General features: G+C 38.7%; 1 protein-coding gene across 10 annotated transcripts in view; it reads right to left on the minus strand.

Moving 5' to 3' along the window:
• tbc1d8b (TBC1 domain family member 8B) overlaps nt 1-20,000 on the minus strand; it is a 30,267-nt gene that overhangs the window by 6,172 nt on the left and 4,095 nt on the right. For 2 of the 10 annotated variants that reach the window (XM_058383609.1, XM_058383600.1), the window contains 13 exons: nt 14,989-15,196; nt 14,725-14,889; nt 14,490-14,618; nt 13,993-14,143; nt 13,574-13,785; nt 13,137-13,254; nt 12,651-12,936; nt 12,419-12,548; nt 12,109-12,207; nt 2,891-2,959; nt 2,502-2,739; nt 2,333-2,398; nt 994-1,077 (listed from right to left, as the gene is read on the minus strand). In XM_058383609.1, the coding sequence (XP_058239592.1) occupies nt 994-1,077; nt 2,333-2,398; nt 2,502-2,739; nt 2,891-2,959; nt 12,109-12,207; nt 12,419-12,548; nt 12,651-12,936; nt 13,137-13,254; nt 13,574-13,785; nt 13,993-14,143; nt 14,490-14,618; nt 14,725-14,889; nt 14,989-15,196 (1,955 nt within the window). The remainder of the gene's footprint in view (nt 1-993; nt 1,078-2,332; nt 2,399-2,501; nt 2,740-2,890; nt 2,960-12,108; nt 12,208-12,418; nt 12,549-12,650; nt 12,937-13,136; nt 13,255-13,573; nt 13,786-13,992; nt 14,144-14,489; nt 14,619-14,724; nt 14,890-14,988; nt 15,197-20,000) is intronic. The other 8 variants (XM_058383606.1, XM_058383603.1, XM_058383602.1 and 5 more) reach the window with 8 other exon arrangements.

Here is a 20,000-nt window from a genome sequence, read left to right on the forward strand (position 1 = left end):
CACACACACAGACAGACATACACACACAAACACAGACACACACAAACACACACACAAACACACACACACACACAAACACACACACACAAACACAGACACACACAAACACACACACAAACACACACACACACACAAACACACACACACAAACACACACACAAACACACACACAAACACAGACACACACACACAAACACACAGACAGACATACACACAAAAACACACAGACACACACACACAAACACACACACACAAACACAGACACACAAACACACACACAAACACAGACACACACACACACACACAGACAGACATACACACACAAACACAGACACACACAAACACACACAAAAACACACAGACACACACAAACACACACACAAACACACACACAAACACAGACACACACACACAAACACACAGACAGACATACACACAAAAACACACAGACACACACACACAAACACACACACACAAACACACACACACACAAACACACACACACAGACAGACATACACACACAAACACAGACACACACACGCACACAAACACACACACACAGACAGACATACACACACAAACACAGAGACACACAAACACACACACAGACAGACACACACAAAAACACAGACACACACACAAACACACACAGACAGACATACACACAAAAACACACAGACACACACACACACACAAACACACACAAACACACACACAAACACACACACACAGACAGACATACACACAAAAACACACACACACACACACACAAACACACACACACACACACACAAACACACACACACAGACATACACACACAAACACACACACACAAACACACACACACACAGACATACACACACAAACACACACAAACACACACACACACACACACAACAAACACACACACAGACACACACAAACACACACACAGAGTACGGGTATTAAAGGAATTGGAAAGAGGGGGTTAAGAAAACGAGTGACAGCTGACCAGAAAGACGAGTAGAGAGAGAGAGACCTTCAGCAGGGACAGGAGAGGCATGAGACCTTAAAGCCTTACAGACAGGAGCATCTGCTGAAACATACACACATACACACACACTTACTGTTTCATTACAGACATGTGTGTATTGTGTATAGTGAGTGTAGTGAGCAGGGTGTAGGGTGTAGTGAGTAGGGTGTAGGGTGTAGTGAGCAGGGTGTAGTGAGTAGGGTGTAGTGAGTAGGGTGAAGGGTGTAGTGAGCAGGGTGTAGGGTGTAGGGTATAGGGTGTAGGGTGTAGTGAGTAGGGTGTAGTGAGTAGGGTGTAGTGAGTAGGGTGTAGTGAGTAGGGTGTAGGGTGTAGTGAGTAGGGTGTAGTGAGTAGGGTATAGGGTGTAGTGAGTAGGGTGTAGGGTGTAGTGAGTAGGGTGTAGTGAGTAGGGTGTAGGGTGTAGTGAGTAGGGTGTAGTGAGTAGGGTGTAGTGAGTAGGGTGTAGTGAGTAGGGTGTAGGGTGTAGAGAGTAGGGTGTAGTGAGTAGGGTGTAGGGTGTAGTGAGTAGGGTGTAGTGAGTAGGGTGTAGGGTGTAGTGAGTAGGGTGTAGTGAGTAGGGTGTAGGGTGTAGTGAGTAGGGTGTAGTGAGTAGGGTGTAGGGTGTAGTGAGTAGGGTGTAGTGAGTAGGGTGTAGGGTGTAGTGAGTAGGGTGTAGTGAGTAGGGTGTAGGGTGTAGTGAGTAGGGTGTAGTGAGTAGGGTGTAGGGTGTAGTGAGTAGGGTGTAGGGTGTAGTGAGTAGGGTGTAGGGTGTAGTGAGTAGGGTGTAGTGAGTAGGGTGTAGGGTGTAGTGAGTAGGGTGTAGTGAGTAGGGTGTAGGGTGTAGTGAGTAGGGTGTAGTGAGTAGGGTGTAGGGTGTAGTGAGTAGGGTGTAGGGTGTAGTGAGTAGGGTGTAGGGTGTAGTGAGTAGGGTGTAGTGAGTAGGGTGTAGGGTGTAGTGAGTAGGGTGTAGTGAGTAGGGTGTAGGGTGTAGTGAGTAGGGTGTAGTGAGTAGGGTGTAGGGTGTAGTGAGTAGGGTGTAGGGTGTAGTGAGTAGGGTGTAGTGAGTAGGGTGTAGGGTGTAGTGAGTAGGGTGTAGGGTGTAGTGAGTAGGGTGTAGGGTGTAGTGAGTAGGGTGTAGTGAGTAGGGTGTAGGGTGTAGTGAGTAGGGTGTAGTGAGTAGGGTGTAGGGTGTAGTGAGTAGGGTGTAGTGAGTAGGGTGTAGGGTGTAGTGAGTAGGGTGTAGTGAGTAGGGTGTAGTGAGTAGGGTGTAGGGTGTAGTGAGTAGGGTGTAGTGAGTAGGGTGTAGGGTGTAGAGTACCTTGATCAAGATGAAGCTTAAAGAGAAACTTCAGCTTTTCTGTAAATGAACCATTGTAGAGGATGTCTGTAAAACACACATATACACACACACACACACACACACACAAAGTTACAGAAAAGGAGAGATGTGTGACAGTAAGGTCAAAGATCAGAGGTCAAGCTGTTACCCAACAAACTTATGAACTCTTTAAAGTTGACCAGTCCGTCTCCATTATCGTCCGCAAGCTGGAACGCTGAGTGCACCAGAGTGTGTTTGTGGGCATGTTTCCATGGTAACAGTAAGGTGAAGAGTGAGCTAAACTGGTCCAGATCCAGTTGGTACTGATCCAGATACGGCAGACTCGGGTCATGATTCTGCAGTGCGGGACTGCACACTGACCAGTAACAGCTGAGGAAGTGCTGCCTCTGACACCAACCCCCAACACACACACACACACAGACACACACACACACACACACAAGTCAGAGCTGCTAACAGAATCTCAAGAAATGTGTGTATGTGTCTGTGTCTGAGTCTGTGTATGTGTATGTGTGTGTGTGTGTGTCTGTGTGTTACCTTAAACAGTAAGTACAGCTCCTCCAGATGAGAGATGTCAAACTTTACATCCTGGGCAACAACTCGCAACTACACAAGAAAAGAACAAATTATTGTAGAACATCAGAGGGACGGCTCATGTTGGATGTTTGGGGGACAAAGTTAGGGAGGACAGATTAAGATGGTTTGGACATGTCCAGAGGAGGGAGAGTGAGTATATTGGTAGGAGAATGTTGGACATGGAGCTGCCAGGCAGGAGGAAAAGAGGAAGGACAAAGAGGAAGAATATGGATGTAATAAATGAGGATATGAAGCTAGTGGGTGTAAGTGTTGAGGATTCAGAAGATAGGGATAGGTGGAGAGAGATGATTCACTGTGGAGACCCCTGAAGGGAAAAGACCAAAGAAGAATCAGAGTGTGTAACTGTACTGTACTGTAGTGTGTAACTGTACCGTACTGTAGTGTGTAACTGTACTGTAGTGTAGTGTGTAACTGTACTGTAGTGTAGTGTGTAACTGTACTGTAGTGTGTAACTACTGTAGTGTGTAACTGTACTGTAGTGTGTAACTACTGTAGTGTGTAACTGTACTGTACTGTAGTGTGTAACTGTACTGTAGTGTGTAACTGTACTGTAGTGTGTAACTGTAGTGTAGTGTGTAACTGTACCGTACTGTAGTGTGTAACTGTACCGTACTGTAGTGTGTAACTGTACTGTAGTGTGTAACTGTACTGTAGTGTGTAACTGTACCGTACTGTAGTGTGTAACTGTACTGTAGTGTGTAACTGTACTGTAGTGTGTAACTGTACTGTACTGTAGTGTGTAACTACTGTAGTGTGTAACTGTACTGTAGTGTGTAACTGTAGTGTAGTGTGTAACTGTACTGTACTGTAGTGTGTAACTGTACTGTAGTGTGTAACTGTAGTGTAGTGTGTAACTGTAGTGTAGTGTGTAACTGTACCGTACTGTAGTGTGTAACTGTACTGTAGTGTGTAACTGTACTGTAGTGTGTAACTGTACCGTACTGTAGTGTGTAACTGTACTGTAGTGTGTAACTGTACTGTAGTGTGTAACTGTACTGTAGTGTGTAACTGTACTGTACTGTAGTGTGTAACTACTGTAGTGTGTAACTGTACTGTACTGTAGTGTGTAACTGTACTGTAGTGTAGTGTGTAACTGTACCGTACTGTAGTGTGTAACTGTACTGTAGTGTAGTGTGTAACTGTACTGTAGTGTGTAACTGTACTGTAGTGTGTAACTATACTGTAGTGTAGTGTGTAACTGTACTGTACTGTAGTGTGTAACTGTACTGTACTGTAGTGTGTAACTGTAGTGTAGCGTGTAACTGTACCGTACTGTAGTGTGTAACTGTACTGTAGTGTGTAACTACTGTAGTGTGTAACTGTACTGTACTGTAGTGTGTAACTGTACTGTAGTGTAGTGTGTAACTGTACCGTACTGTAGTGTGTAACTGTACTGTAGTGTAGTGTGTAACTGTACTGTAGTGTAGTGTGTAACTGTACTGTAGTGTAGTGTGTAACTGTACTGTAGTGTAGTGTGTAACTGTACTGTAGTGTAGTGTGTAACTGTACTGTAGTGTGTAACTGTACTGTAGTGTAGTGTGTAACTGTACTGTAGTGTGTAACTGTACTGTAGTGTGTAACTATACTGTAGTGTAGTGTGTAACTGTACTGTACTGTAGTGTGTAACTGTACTGTACTGTAGTGTGTAACTGTAGTGTAGCGTGTAACTGTACCGTACTGTAGTGTGTAACTGTACTGTAGTGTGTAACTGTACTGTAGTGTAGTGTGTAACTGTACCGTACTGTAGTGTGTAACTGTACTGTAGTGTAGTGTGTAACTGTACTGTAGTGTAGTGTGTAACTGTACTGTAGTGTAGTGTGTAACTGTACTGTAGTGTAGTGTGTAACTGTACTGTAGTGTGTAACTGTACTGTAGTGTAGTGTGTAACTGTACTGTACTGTAGTGTGTAACTGTACTGTAGTGTGTAACTGTACTGTAGTGTAGTGTGTAACTGTACTGTAGTGTGTAACTGTACTGTAGTGTGTAACTGTACTGTAGTGTAGTGTGTAACTGTACCGTACTGTAGTGTGTAACTGTACTGTAGTGTAGTGTGTAACTGTACTGTAGTGTAGTGTGTAACTGTACTGTAGTGTGTAACTATACTGTACTGTAGTGTGTAACTACTGTAGTGTGTAACTGTACTGTAGTGTAGTGTGTAACTGTACTGTAGTGTGTAACTGTACTGTAGTGTAGTGTGTAACTGTAGTGTAGTGTGTAACTGTACTGTAGTGTAGTGTGTAACTGTACTGTAGTGTAGTGTGTAACTGTACTGTAGTGTAGTGTGTAACTGTACTGTAGTGTAGTGTGTAACTGTACTGTAGTGTGTAACTACTGTAGTGTGTAACTGTACTGTACTGTAGTGTGTAACTGTACTGTAGTGTGTAAGTACTGTAGTGTGTAACTGTACTGTACTGTAGTGTGTAACTGTACTGTAGTGTGTAACTGTACTGTAGTGTAGTGTGAAACTGTACTGTACTGTAGTGTGTAACTGTACTGTAGTGTGTAACTACTGTAGTGTGTAACTGTACTGTACTGTAGTGTGTAACTGTACTGTACTGTAGTGTGTAACTGTACTGTAGTGTGTAACTGTACTGTACTGTAGTGTGTAACTGTACTGTACTGTAGTGTGTAACTGTACTATACTGTAGTGTGAAACTGTACTGTACTGTAGTGTGTAACTGTACTGTAGTGTGTAACTGTACTGTACTGTAGTGTGTAACTGTACTGTAGTGTGTAACTGTACTGTACTGTAGTGTGTAACTATACTGTACTGTAGTGTGTAACTGTACTGTAGTGTGTAACTGTACTGTAGTGTGTAACTGTACTGTACTGTAGTGTGTAACTGTACTGTAGTGTGTAACTATACTGTACTGTAGTGTGTAACTGTACTGTAGTGTGTAACTGTACTGTAGTGTAGTGTGTAACTGTACTGTAGTGTGTAACTGTACTGTAGTGTGTAACTGTACTGTACTGTAGTGTGTAACTATACTGTAGTGTAGTGTGTAACTGTACTGTAGTGTAGTGTGTAACTGTACTGTAGTGTAGTGTGTAACTGTACTGTAGTGTGTAACTGTACTGTAGTGTGTAACTATACTGTAGTGTAGTGTGTAACTGTACTGTACTGTAGTGTGTAACTGTACTGTACTGTAGTGTGTAACTGTAGTGTAGCGTGTAACTGTACCGTACTGTAGTGTGTAACTGTACTGTAGTGTGTAACTGTACTGTAGTGTGTAACTGTACTGTACTGTAGTGTGTAACTGTACTGTACTGTAGTGTGTAACTGTACCGTACTGTAGTGTGTAACTGTACTGTACTGTAGTGTGTAACTGTACCGTACTGTAGTGTGTAACTGTACTGTAGTGTAGTGTGTAACTGTACTGTAGTGTGTAACTGTACTGTACTGTAGTGTGTAACTGTACTGTACTGTAGTGTGTAACTGTACCGTACTGTAGTGTGTAACTGTACTGTACTGTAGTGTGTAACTGTACTGTAGTGTGTAACTGTACTGTACTGTAGTGTGTAACTGTACTGTAGTGTGTAACTGTACTGTAGTGTAGTGTGTAACTGTACTGTAGTGTGTAACTGTACTGTACTGTAGTGTGTAACTGTACTGTAGTGTGTAACTGTACTGTAGTGTGTAACTGTACTGTAGTGTAGTGTGTAACTGTACTGTACTGTAGTGTGTAACTGTACTGTAGTGTAGTGTGTAACTGTACTGTAGTGTAGTGTGTAACTGTACTGTAGTGTGTAACTATACTGTACTGTAGTGTGTAACTGTACTGTAGTGTGTAACTACTGTAGTGTGTAACTGTACTGTAGTGTAGTGTGTAACTGTACTGTAGTGTGTAACTGTACTGTAGTGTAGTGTGTAACTGTAGTGTAGTGTGTAACTGTACTGTAGTGTAGTGTGTAACTGTACTGTAGTGTAGTGTGTAACTGTACTGTACTGTAGTGTGTAACTGTACTGTAGTGTGTAACTGTACTGTAGTGTGTAACTGTACTGTACTGTAGTGTGTAACTGTACTGTAGTGTGTAACTGTACTGTACTGTAGTGTGTAACTGTACTGTACTGTAGTGTGTAACTGTACTGTAGTGTGTAACTGTACTGTAGTGTGTAACTGTACTGTACTGTGTAACTGTACTGTGTAACTGTACTGTAGTGTGTAACTGTACTGTACTGTAGTGTGTAACTGTACTGTAGTGTGTAACTGTACTGTACTGTAGTGTGTAACTGTACTGTACTGTAGTGTGTAACTGTACTATACTGTAGTGTGAAACTGTACTGTACTGTAGTGTGTAACTGTACTGTAGTGTAGTGTGTAACTGTACTGTACTGTAGTGTGTAACTGTACTGTAGTGTGTAACTGTACTGTACTGTAGTGTGTAACTGTACTGTAGTGTGTAACTGTACTGTACTGTAGTGTGTAACTGTACTGTACTGTAGTGTGTAACTATACTGTACTGTAGTGTGTAACTGTACTGTAGTGTGTAACTGTACTGTAGTGTAGTGTGTAACTGTACTGTACTGTAGTGTGTAACTGTACTGTAGTGTGTAACTATACTGTACTGTAGTGTGTAACTGTACTGTAGTGTGTAACTGTACTGTAGTGTAGTGTGTAACTGTACTGTAGTGTGTAACTGTACTGTAGTGTGTAACTGTACTGTACTGTAGTGTGTAACTGTACTGTAGTGTGTAAGTACTGTACTGTAGTGTGTAACTGTACTGTAGTGTGTAACTGTACTATACTGTAGTGTGAAACTGTACTGTACTGTAGTGTGTAACTGTACTGTAGTGTGTAACTACTGTAGTGTGTAACTGTACTGTACTGTAGTGTGTAACTGTACTGTACTGTAGTGTGTAACTGTACTGTAGTGTGTAACTGTACTGTAGTGTGTAACTGTACTGTACTGTAGTGTGTAACTGTACTGTACTGTAGTGTGTAACTGTACTGTAGTGTGTAACTGTACTGTACTGTGTAACTGTACTGTAGTGTAGTGTGTAACTGTACTGTAGTGTGTAACTGTACTGTACTGTAGTGTGTAACTGTACTGTAGTGTGTAACTATACTGTACTGTAGTGTGTAACTGTACTGTAGTGTGTAACTGTACTGTACTGTAGTGTGTAACTACTGTAGTGTGTAACTGTACTGTAGAGTGTAACTGTACTGTAGTGTGTAACTACTGTAGTGTGTAACTGTACTGTAGTGTAGTGTGTAACTGTACTGTAGTGTAGTGTGTAACTGTACTGTAGTGTGTAACTGTACTGTAGTGTGTAACTGTACTGTAGTGTAGTGTGTAACTATACTGTACTGTAGTGTGTAACTGTACTGTAGTGTGTAACTATACTGTAGTGTGTAACTGTACTGTACTGTAGTGTGTAACTACTGTAGTGTGTAACTGTACTGTAGTGTAGTGTGTAACTGTACTGTAGTGTGTAACTGTACTGTAGTGTAGTGTGTAACTATACTGTACTGTAGTGTGTAACTGTACTGTAGTGTGTAACTATACTGTAGTGTGTAACTGTACTGTACTGTAGTGTGTAACTACTGTAGTGTGTAACTGTACTGTAGAGTGTAACTGTACTGTAGTGTGTAACTACTGTAGTGTGTAACTGTACTGTAGTGTAGTGTGTAACTGTACTGTAGTGTGTAACTGTACTGTACTGTAGTGTGTAACTGTACTGTAGTGTGTAACTGTACTGTACTGTAGTGTGTAACTGTACTGTAGTGTGTAACTGTACTGTACTGTGTAACTGTACTGTAGTGTAGTGTGTAACTGTACTGTAGTGTGTAACTGTACTGTACTGTAGTGTGTAACTGTACTGTAGTGTGTAACTATACTGTACTGTAGTGTGTAACTGTACTGTACTGTAGTGTGTAACTGTACTGTAGTGTGTAACTGTACTGTAGTGTAGTGTGTAACTGTACTGTAGTGTGTAACTGTACTGTACTGTAGTGTAGTGTGTAACTATACTGTACTGTAGTGTGTAACTGTACTGTAGTGTGTAACTACTGTAGTGTGTAACTGTACTGTACTGTAGTGTGTAACTGTACTGTAGTGTGTAACTGTACTGTAGTGTAGTGTGTAACTGTACTGTACTGTAGTGTGTAACTGTACTGTAGTGTGTAACTGTACTGTACTGTAGTGTGTAACTGTACTGTAGTGTAGTGTGTAACTGTACTGTAGTGTAGTGTGTAACTGTACTGTACTGTAGTGTGTAACTGTACTGTAGTGTAGTGTGTAACTGTACTGTACTGTAGTGTGTAACTGTACTGTAGTGTGTAACTGTACTGTACTGTAGTGTGTAACTGTACTGTAGTGTAGTGTGTAACTATACTGTACTGTAGTGTGTAACTGTACTGTAGTGTGTAACTGTACTGTACTGTAGTGTGTAACTGTACTGTAGTGTGTAACTGTACTGTAGAGTGTAACTGTACTGTAGTGTGTAACTACTGTAGTGTGTAACTGTACTGTAGTGTAGTGTGTAACTGTACTGTAGAGTGTAACTGTACTGTAGTGTGTAACTACTGTAGTGTGTAACTGTACTGTAGTGTAGTGTGTAACTGTACTGTAGTGTAGTGTGTAACTGTACTGTAGTGTGTAACTGTACTGTACTGTAGTGTGTAACTGTACTGTACTGTAGTGTGTAACTGTACTGTAGTGTGTAACTGTACTGTACTGTAGTGTGTAACTGTACTGTAGTGTAGTGTGTAACTATACCATACTGTAGTGTGTAACTGTACTGTAGTGTGTAACTGTACTGTAGTGTAGTGTGTAACTGTACTGTAGTGTGTAACTGTACTGTACTGTAGTGTGTAACTGTACTGTAGTGTGTAACTGTACTGTAGTGTAGTGTGTAACTGTACTGTACTGTAGTGTGTAACTGTACTGTAGTGTGTAACTGTACTGTACTGTAGTGTGTAACTGTACTGTAGTGTGTAACTGTACTGTACTGTGTAACTGTACTGTAGTGTGTAACTGTACTGTAGTGTGTAACTATACTGTACTGTAGTGTGTAACTGTACTGTAGTGTAGTGTGTAACTGTACTGTAGTGTGTAACTGTACTGTACTGTAGTGTGTAACTGTACTGTACTGTAGTGTGTAACTGTACTGTAGTGTGTAACTGTACTGTACTGTAGTGTGTAACTGTACTGTACTGTAGTGTGTAACTATACTGTACTGTAGTGTGTAACTGTACTGTAGTGTGTAACTGTACTGTAGTGTGTAACTACTGTAGTGTGTAACTGTACTGTAGTGTGTAACTGTACTGTAGTGTGTAACTGTACTGTAGTGTGTAACTGTACTGTAGTGTAGTGTGTAACTGTACTGTACTGTAGTGTGTAACTGTACTGTAGTGTGTAACTGTACTGTACTGTAGTGTGTAACTGTACTGTACTGTAGTGTGTAACTGTACTGTAGTGTAGTGTGTAACTGTACTGTACTGTAGTGTGTAACTGTACTGTAGTGTGTAACTGTACTGTACTGTAGTGTGTAACTGTACTGTAGTGTGTGACTGTACTGTACTGTAGTGTGTAACTGTACTGTAGTGTGTAAGTACTGTACTGTAGTGTGTAACTGTACTGTAGTGTAGTGTGTAACTGTACTGTAGTGTGTAACTGTACTGTAGTGTAGTGTGTAACTGTACTGTACTGTAGTGTGTAACTGTACTGTACTGTAGTGTGTAACTGTACTGTACTGTAGTGTGTAACTGTACTGTAGTGTGTAACTGTACTGTAGTGTAGTGTGTAACTGTACTGTACTGTAGTGTGTAACTGTACTGTAGTGTGTAACTGTACTGTACTGTAGTGTGTAACTGTACTGTACTGTAGTGTGTAACTGTACTGTAGTGTGTAACTGTACTGTACTGTAGTGTGTAACTGTACTGTAGAGTGTAACTGTACTGTAGTGTGTAACTACTGTAGTGTGTAACTGTACTGTAGTGTAGTGTGTAACTGTACTGTAGTGTAGTGTGTAACTGTACTGTAGTGTGTAACTGTACTGTACTGTAGTGTGTAACTGTACTGTACTGTAGTGTGTAACTGTACTGTAGTGTGTAACTGTACTGTACTGTAGTGTGTAACTACTGTAGTGTGTAACTGTACTGTAGTGTAGTGTGTAACTGTACTGTAGTGTAGTGTGTAACTGTACTGTAGTGTAGTGTGTAACTATACCATACTGTAGTGTGTAACTGTACTGTAGTGTGTAACTGTACTGTAGTGTAGTGTGTAACTGTACTGTAGTGTAGTGTGTAACTGTACTGTAGTGTGTAACTGTACTGTACTGTAGTGTGTAACTGTACTGTAGTGTGTAACTGTACTGTAGTGTGTAACTGTACTGTACTGTAGTGTGTAACTACTGTACTATAGTGTGTAACTGTACTGTACTGTAGTGTGTAACTGTACTGTAGTGTGTAACTGTACTGTAGTGTAGTGTGTAACTGTACTGTAGTGTGTAACTGTACTGTACTGTAGTGTGTAACTGTACTGTACTGTAGTGTGTAACTGTACTGTAGTGTGTAACTGTACTGTACTGTAGTGTGTAACTGTACTGTACTGTAGTGTGTAACTGTACTGTAGTGTGTAACTGTACTGTACTATAGTGTGTAACTGTACTGTAGTGTGTAACTGTACTGTAGTGTAGGGTGTAACTGTACTGTAGTGTAGTGTGTAACTGTACTGTAGTGTAGTGTGTAACTGTACTGTAGTGTGTAACTGTACTGTACTGTAGTGTGTAACTGTACTGTAGTGTGTAACTGTACTGTAGTGTAGTGTGTAACTGTACTGTACTGTAGTGTGTAACTGTACTGTAGTGTGTAACTGTACTGTACTGTAGTGTGTAACTGTACTGTACTGTAGTGTGTAACTGTACTGTACTGTAGTGTGTAACTGTACTGTAGTGTGTAACTGTACTGTACTGTAGTGTGTAACTGTACTGTACTGTAGTGTGTAACTGTACTGTAGTGTGTAACTGTACTGTACTGTAGTGTAGTGTGTAACTATACCATACTGTAGTGTGTAACTGTACTGTAGTGTGTAATTAAATGTTTGTACTTATGGTAATGTATATGTTATAGATATGTTATAAGACAGTGTGTTGAATATGGAGTTTAGAGTTTGGTGAAAATCAGATTTTGGATCTTTGTTTTGTTTTTACTTACAACATTTTGTTTCGTCGTCTCTTCAAGTGTGTGAATGACATACAGTTTGTTGCGTTTGCGCATGTTCTCCACATCCTCCCACGTAATATCACTAAATCTCTAACACACACACACACACACATTATAAGCATTTAGCAGGTAAAGAAATGACAGAACAGTATGCATCAGTGAGTGTGTCTGTTGTGTTTGTGTGTGAGCGTGTGAGTGTGTCTGAGTGTATGTGTGTGTGTGAGAGAGTGGTTGTGTGTGTGTTTGTGTGTGAGCGTATGAGTGTGTTTGTGTGTGTGTGAGTGTGTGTGTGTGCACGCACCTCATAGGCCTCTCTGATGAGGTCGCTGATGTCAACAGTATCCTGATCTGCCCTGTGATTGGTCACTGCAGTGGCCTGCTGTACAGTGGCTGGAAGTGGACTGTCCTTATTCACCACACCGTCAAAAAACCTGACACACATCATCACTGTAAGTGTGAGTGTCTGTGCATTACCCATAATGCACTGAGAGTAGTGTATATTCTACATGAATTATATCTGAGAGTTAGGTCACCTGTTGAGGGCAGTGACAGCCTCAGCGTCGTCATGGCAGCGGAGGAGGCGGGACATGTTGTGGTGTATGACAGTGAGGGCGAGCTGGAGGATGAATCTGATTCCATCGTAGAAGAAACAGTCGAGCACACTGACCGAGCTCTCGATCGCTAACACACTGATGAAGAGCGTCAGAAACCATGAGAGCGACAGTGACGAGAGGAAGGACAGTTCAGTCATGTGATCTGTCAGCTGGGACAGGTGATCACGCATCATTTCCTCAAACACTGCCTGGTCCACCAGGGCACCTACACACACACACACACACACACACAGGCTGATAGGTTTAACTAGGTTAGAACGTATTTAAACTTCATCTTGCAGAACACTTTCACAAATATTCATCTTTTCTGCTTGTTTCTAGAAAACATTCTACAGCAAAGGCTATATGAAGTAGAGTCTAGTGGCAGGTAATGATATAAGCACACACACACACACACACACACACCGATAATTCTACGGTTGAAGTAATCTGGCAGCATCCTCTCACACACAGACACAAGCAGCCAGAACGCCTCCTCCTCACTCGCATACAGCAACAACACAGAGGCCAAGATATTCATCGCCTAGAAAGAGAGAGAGAGAGAGAGAGAGAGAGAGACAGACAAACAGAGAGACAGAAAGAGACAGACAGAGAGATAGAGAGAGACAGACAGAGAGAGAGAGAGAGAGCCAGACAGAGAGAGAGAGATTAAGAATAATAAGAGACAAAACAAGAGAGATTTAGATATAGAACACATGTATATATAATTCATAAGTAGTTTTCACACTGCAGCCAATCACAACACTTAATGGAGATTTATAATCTGCCTCTAATTAATATTCATTAGGTAACTTTCAGTGCAGTGTTAGACCATGTTAAACTCTGTGTGTGTGTGTGCGCACCTGACAGTAGCCAATAGCAGGGTTGTGGTTAGCATATGCTGTTAGCACTCTGCGTAGTGCTGATATGCCACGGTCACTCTGGAAAGCTGGGTGTTCAGGGAGTGACCGGTGTAGGTCACGCTCAATCTCATCACACGCTATCGAACTGCTAACACTTTCATCGACCAGAGACGCATAATACCCGGGGTGTGCAGCCATTTCGTTAACTGCACCTACTCATACACAGAAACACACACACACACACCAGTGTGTGAACGAACAGAGAACTGCTATCAAGCTAATAGTAAACTTTAAAGTCAAACTAACCAGAAGCTAATAACGTGCTAATCCACACAAAAATGAGCACAGAGCTGAATGTTATTACACTCAGTGGAGATTTAATTAAAGACTGAAGAAACTGATAACACACACACACACACCTGAGAAGAGCATCCACAGCTCTCCACGCAGTGTTTCTGGAAGTCCGCGGGCGACGAGCTCCCTCGTTTTCCTGGTGCGGAACATGGCACTTCCTCTGCCATACTCTGCAAAATGGATCTGCCACGACTGCTCCTTCATTCGCTCCTTCAGCTATCAAACAAACCGTAACCATGACAACATCTAACTGCATCTGCAGTTAATTCACACCTTAGCTAATGATAAGCTAATGCTGATCAAACACTGACCTAACAGTGAGCTTATGTTGTACTAAACGTAGCAAGAACTAACTAACACTGTATTAGCACTAAATCCACTCTGATCTTAATGTTTAACCCAACAGCACAAAAAGCATTGAGAGAATATGTTCAGCTAATATGAAGCTAACACTGAGGTAAATACACTAACACACTAAATTACCTTTGAACAATTGCTGACTCAAGTTACGCTAATGCTAACATCACTCTGAACTAGAGTTACTGAGCTAAACATCACTCACCATTTTTGGGTCGAGATTTTCAGCATCATGTGGATGAAAAACATTCATTAGAGCCTCAGTGCTGACGGCTGGAACCGGAACCAGAACCTGGCCCACCATCATCTCCTCCTCATCATCACACAGAGAGAGCTACACACACACAAACACACACATGCACACACACACATTTAAATGCAAGGAGAAATAAGTAATACATAACACAGACAGGAAATGGGGTGAGAATGCTGGAAGTCACCTGAGCACTGTGGGAATGCTGAGGACTTGATGATGTCACACACTTGCGAATGGTGGAGGCCAAATGGTCCAAATCACGAACCTCTGAGAAACGGAAAGCTCGTTTACCGCGTACACACACACTCAGTGCACGACTGCTGCGGTTCAGGACCTCCACACTCACCACCTAACACGCGCGCACACACACACACACACACTTATTTTTCACAGAGCACTGAAATTTACCTCATGAAAATTACTTAGTGTTGGAGACACACACACACACCTCACACAGGGGTATGATGACAGTACACTGGTTTCCATCCTGGCTAGAAAAGCATGCGTATCTCTCAGACACACAGATCTTCCCAAGTGTGTGTGTGTGACTGAATGGCAGCCAGAGAAAACACTCGTGCACTTCACACAAATTTTCATTGCGTGGAAGACGAAAGAACGAGCGGAAAGCCTGACTCCTCATATGTGCCTCCAGAGACCTGCAAAATAAAAATAAAAGAATATAGTGTAGTTTAAAGTGCAGTGTATAGTGTAGTATAGTATATACTGTAATGTATAGTATAGTGCATAATGTAGTATAGTGTATAGTATGTATTGTAGTGTAGTATAGTGTGTAGTGTAGTATAGTGTAGTATATAGTATAGTGTAGTGTAGTATAGTGTATTGTATAGTGTATTGTGTAGTATATAGTATAGTGTAGTGCATTGTGTAGTGTAGTATAGTGTAGTATAGTGTAGTGTATAGTGTAGTGTAGTATAATGTAGTGTAATATAGTGTAGTGTATAGTGTAGTGTAATATAGTGTAGTGTATAGTGTAGTGTAATATAGTGTAGTGTATAGTGTAGTGTAATATAGTGTAGTGTATAGTGTAGTGTAATATAGTGTAGTGTATAGTGTAGTGTATAGTGTAGTGTAATATAGTGTAGTGTAATATAGTGTAGTGTATAGTGTAGTGTAATATAGTGTAGTGTATAGTGTAGTGTAATATAGTGTAGTGTAATATAGTGTAGTACAGTGTAGTGTAATATAGTGTAGTGTAATATAGTGTAGTGTATAGTGTAGTGTAATATAGTGTAGTGTATAGTGTAGTGTAATATAGTGTAGTGTAATATAGTGTAGTGTATAGTGTAGTGTAATATAGTGTAGTGTATAGTGTAGTGTATAGTGTAGTGTAATATAGTGTAGTGTAATATAGTGTAGTGTAATATAGTGTAGTGTATAGTGTAGTGTAATATAGTGTAGTGTAATATAGTGTAGTACAGTGTAGTGTAATATAGTGTAGTGTAATATAGTGTAGTGTAATATAGTGTAGTGTATAGTGTAGTGTAATATAGTGTAGTGTATAGTGTAGTGTATAGTGTAGTGTAATATAGTGTAGTGTAATATAGTGTAGTGTATAGTGTAGTGTAATATAGTGTAGTGTATAGTGTAGTGTAATATAGTGTAGTGTAATATAGTGTAGTATAGTGTAGTGTATAGTGTAGTGTAATATAGTGTAGTGTAATATAGTGTAGTGTATAGTGTAGTGTAATATAGTGTAGTGTAATATAGTGTAGTATAGTGTAGTGTAATATAGTGTAGTGTATAGTGTAGTGTAATATAGTGTAGTGTAATATAGTGTAGTGTAATATAGTGTAGTGTAATATAGTGTAGTGTAATATAGTGTAGTGTATAGTGTAGTGTATAGTGTAGTGTAATATAGTGTAGTGTAATATAGTGTAGTGTATAGTGTAGTGTAATATAGTGTAGTGTATAGTGTAGTGTAATATAGTGTAGTGTAATATAGTGTAGTATAGTGTAGTGTATAGTGTAGTGTAATATAGTGTAGTGTAATATAGTGTAGTGTATAGTGTAGTGTAATATAGTGTAGTGTAATATAGTGTAGTATAGTGTAGTGTAATATAGTGTAGTGTATAGTGTAGTGTAATATAGTGTAGTGTAATATAGTGTAGTGTAATATAGTGTAGTGTAATATAGTGTAGTGTAATATAGTGTAGTGTATAGTGTAGTGTATAGTGTAGTGTAATATAGTGTAGTGTAATATAGTGTAGTGTATAGTGTAGTGTAATATAGTGTAGTGTATAGTGTAGTGTAATATAGTGTAGTGTAATATAGTGTAGTACAGTGTAGTGTAATATAGTGTAGTGTAATATAGTGTAGTGTATAGTGTAGTGTAATATAGTGTAGTGTAATATAGTGTAGTATAGTGTAGTGTATAGTGTAGTGTAATATAGTGTAGTGTAATATAGTGTAGTGTATAGTGTAGTGTAATATAGTGTAGTGTAATATAGTGTAGTATAGTGTAGTGTAATATAGTGTAGTGTATAGTGTAGTGTAATATAGTGTAGTGTAATATAGTGTAGTGTATAGTGTAGTGTAATATAGTGTAGTGTATAGTGTAGTGTAATATAGTGTAGTATAGTGTAGTGTATAGTGTAGTGTAATATAGTGTAGTGTAATATAGTGTAGTATAGTGTAGTGTAATATAGTGTAGTGTATAGTGTAGTGTAATATAGTGTAGTGTATAGTGTAGTGTAATATAGTGTAGTGTAATATAGTGTAGTGTAATATAGTGTAGTATAGTGTAGTGTAATATAGTGTAGTGTATAGTGTAGTGTAATATAGTGTAGTGTATAGTGTAGTGTAATATAGTGTAGTGTATAGTGTAGTGTAATATAGTGTAGTGTAATATAGTGTAGTGTATAGTGTAGTGTAATATAGTGTAGTGTAATATAGTGTAGTGTATAGTGTAGTGTAATATAGTGTAGTGTAATATAGTGTAGTATAGTGTAGTGTATAGTGTAGTGTAATATAGTGTAGTGTAATATAGTGTAGTATAGTGTAGTGTAATATAGTGTAGTGTATAGTGTAGTGTAATATAGTGTAGTGTATAGTGTAGTGTAATATAGTGTAGTGTAATATAGTGTAGTGTATAGTGTAGTGTAATATAGTGTAGTATAGTGTAGTGTATAGTGTAGTGTATAGTGTAGTATAGTGTAGTGTATAGTGTAGTGTAATAGTGTAATATAGTGTAGTATAGTGTAGTGTATAGTGTAGTGTAGTATAATGTAGTGTAGTATAATGTAGTGTAGTGTATAGTGTAGTATAATGTAGTGTAGTGTATAGTGTAGTATAGTGTATAGTGTAGTGTAGTATAATGTAGTGTAATATAGTGTAGTGTATAGTGTAGTGTATAGTGTAGTGTAATATAGTGTAGTATAGTGTAGTGTAATATAGTGTAGTATAGTGTAGTGTATAGTGTAGTATAATGTAGTGTAGTGTATAGTGTAGTATAGTGTATAGTGTAGTGTAGTATAATGTAGTGTAATATAGTGTAGTGTATAGTGTAGTGTATAGTGTAGTGTAATATAGTGTAGTATAGTGTATAGTGTAGTGTATAGTGTAGTGTAATATAGTGTAGTATAGTGTAGTGTAATATAGTGTAATATAGTGTAGTATAGTGTAGTGTATAGTGTAGGGTAATATAGTGTAGTATAGTGTAGTGTAATATAGTGTAATATAGTGTAGTATAGTGTAGTGTAATATAGTGTAGTATAGTGTAGTGTAATATAGTGTAGTATAGTGTAGTGTAATATAGTGTAGTGTATAGTGTAGTGTAATATAGTGTAGTGTATAGTGTAATATAGTGTAGTATAGTGTAGTGTAATATAGTGTAGTATAGTGTAGTGTATAGTGTAGTGTAATATAGTGTAGTATAGTGTAGTGTAATATAGTGTAGTATAGTGTAGTGTAATATAGTGTAGTATAGTGTAGTGTATAGTGTAGGGTAATATAGTGTAGTGTATAGTGTAGTGTAATATAGTGTAGTGTATAGTGTAGTGTAATATAGTGTAGTGTATAGTGTAGTGTAATATAGTGTAGTGTATAGTGTAGTGTATAGTGTAGTGTAATATAGTGTAGTGTATAGTGTAGTGTAATATAGTGTAGTGTATAGTGTAGTGTAATATAGTGTAGTGTATAGTGTAGTGTATAGTGTAGTGTAATATAGTGTAGTGTATAGTGTAGTATAGTGTAGTGTACAGTGTAGTGTAATAGTGTAATATAGTGTAGTGTAGTTTAGTGTAGTGTATAGTGTAGTATAGTATAGTGTATAGTGTAGTGTAATATAGTGTAGTATAGTGTAGTATAGTGTAGTGTAATAGTGTAATATAGTGTAGTGTAGTTTAGTGTAGTGTATAGTGTAGTATAGTATAGTGTATAGTGTAGTATAGTGTAGTGTATAGTGTAGTATAGTATAGTGTAGTGTATAGTGTAGTATAGTGTAGTGTATAGTGTAGTTTAGTGTAGTGTATAGTGTAGTATAGTGTAGTGTATAGTGTAGTGTAATATAATGTAGCATAGTGTAGTATAGTGTAGTGTATAGTGTAGTGTAGTATAGTGTAGTGTATAGTGTAGTATAGTATAGTGTATAGTGTAGTATAGTGTAGTGTATAGTGTAGTGTATAGTGTAGTATAGTGTAGTGTAATATAATGTAGCATAGTGTAGTATAGTGTAGTGTATAGTGTAGTATAGTGTAGTGTATAGTGTAGTATAGTATAGTGTATAGTGTAGTGTAGTATAGTGTATAGTGTAGTATAGTGTAGTGTAATATAATGTAGTATAGTGTAGTGTATAGTGTAGTGTATAGTGTAGTGTATAGTGTAGTGTATAGTGTAGTGTATAGTGTAGTATAGTGTAGTGTAGTATAATGTAGTATAGTGTAGTATAGTATAATGTAGTATAGTGTAGTGTAGTGTATAGTGTAGTATAGTGTAGTATAATGTAGTATAGTGTAGTGTAGTATAGTGTAGTATAGTGTAGTGTATAGTGTAGTGTATAGTGTAGTATAGTATAGTGTAGTGTATAGTATAGTGTATAGTGTAGTATAGTGTAGTATATTGTAGTATAGTGTAGTGTAGTATAGTGTAGTGTATAGTGTAGTATAGTATAGTGTAGTATAGTGTAGTGTATAGTGTAGTATAGTGTAGTGTATAGTGTAGTGTAGTGTATAGTATAGTGTAGTATAGTGCAGTGTATAGTGTAGTATAGTGTAGTATAATGTAGTGTAATATAGTGTAGTATAGTATAATGTAGTATAATGTAGTGTATTATAGTGTAGAGTGTAGTATAGTATAGTGTAGTGTATAGTGTAGTATAGTGTAGTGTAGTATAATGTAGTGTAGTATAGTGTATAGTGTAGTATAATGTAGTGTAATATAGTGTAGTATAGTGTAGTGTATAGTGTAGTATAGTGTAGTGTAATATAGTGTAGTGTAATATAG

The sequence above is a fragment of the Hemibagrus wyckioides genome, linkage group LG28 (assembly GCF_019097595.1).
Source record: "Hemibagrus wyckioides isolate EC202008001 linkage group LG28, SWU_Hwy_1.0, whole genome shotgun sequence".
NCBI classification, from domain to species: Eukaryota; Metazoa; Chordata; class Actinopteri; order Siluriformes; family Bagridae; genus Hemibagrus; species Hemibagrus wyckioides.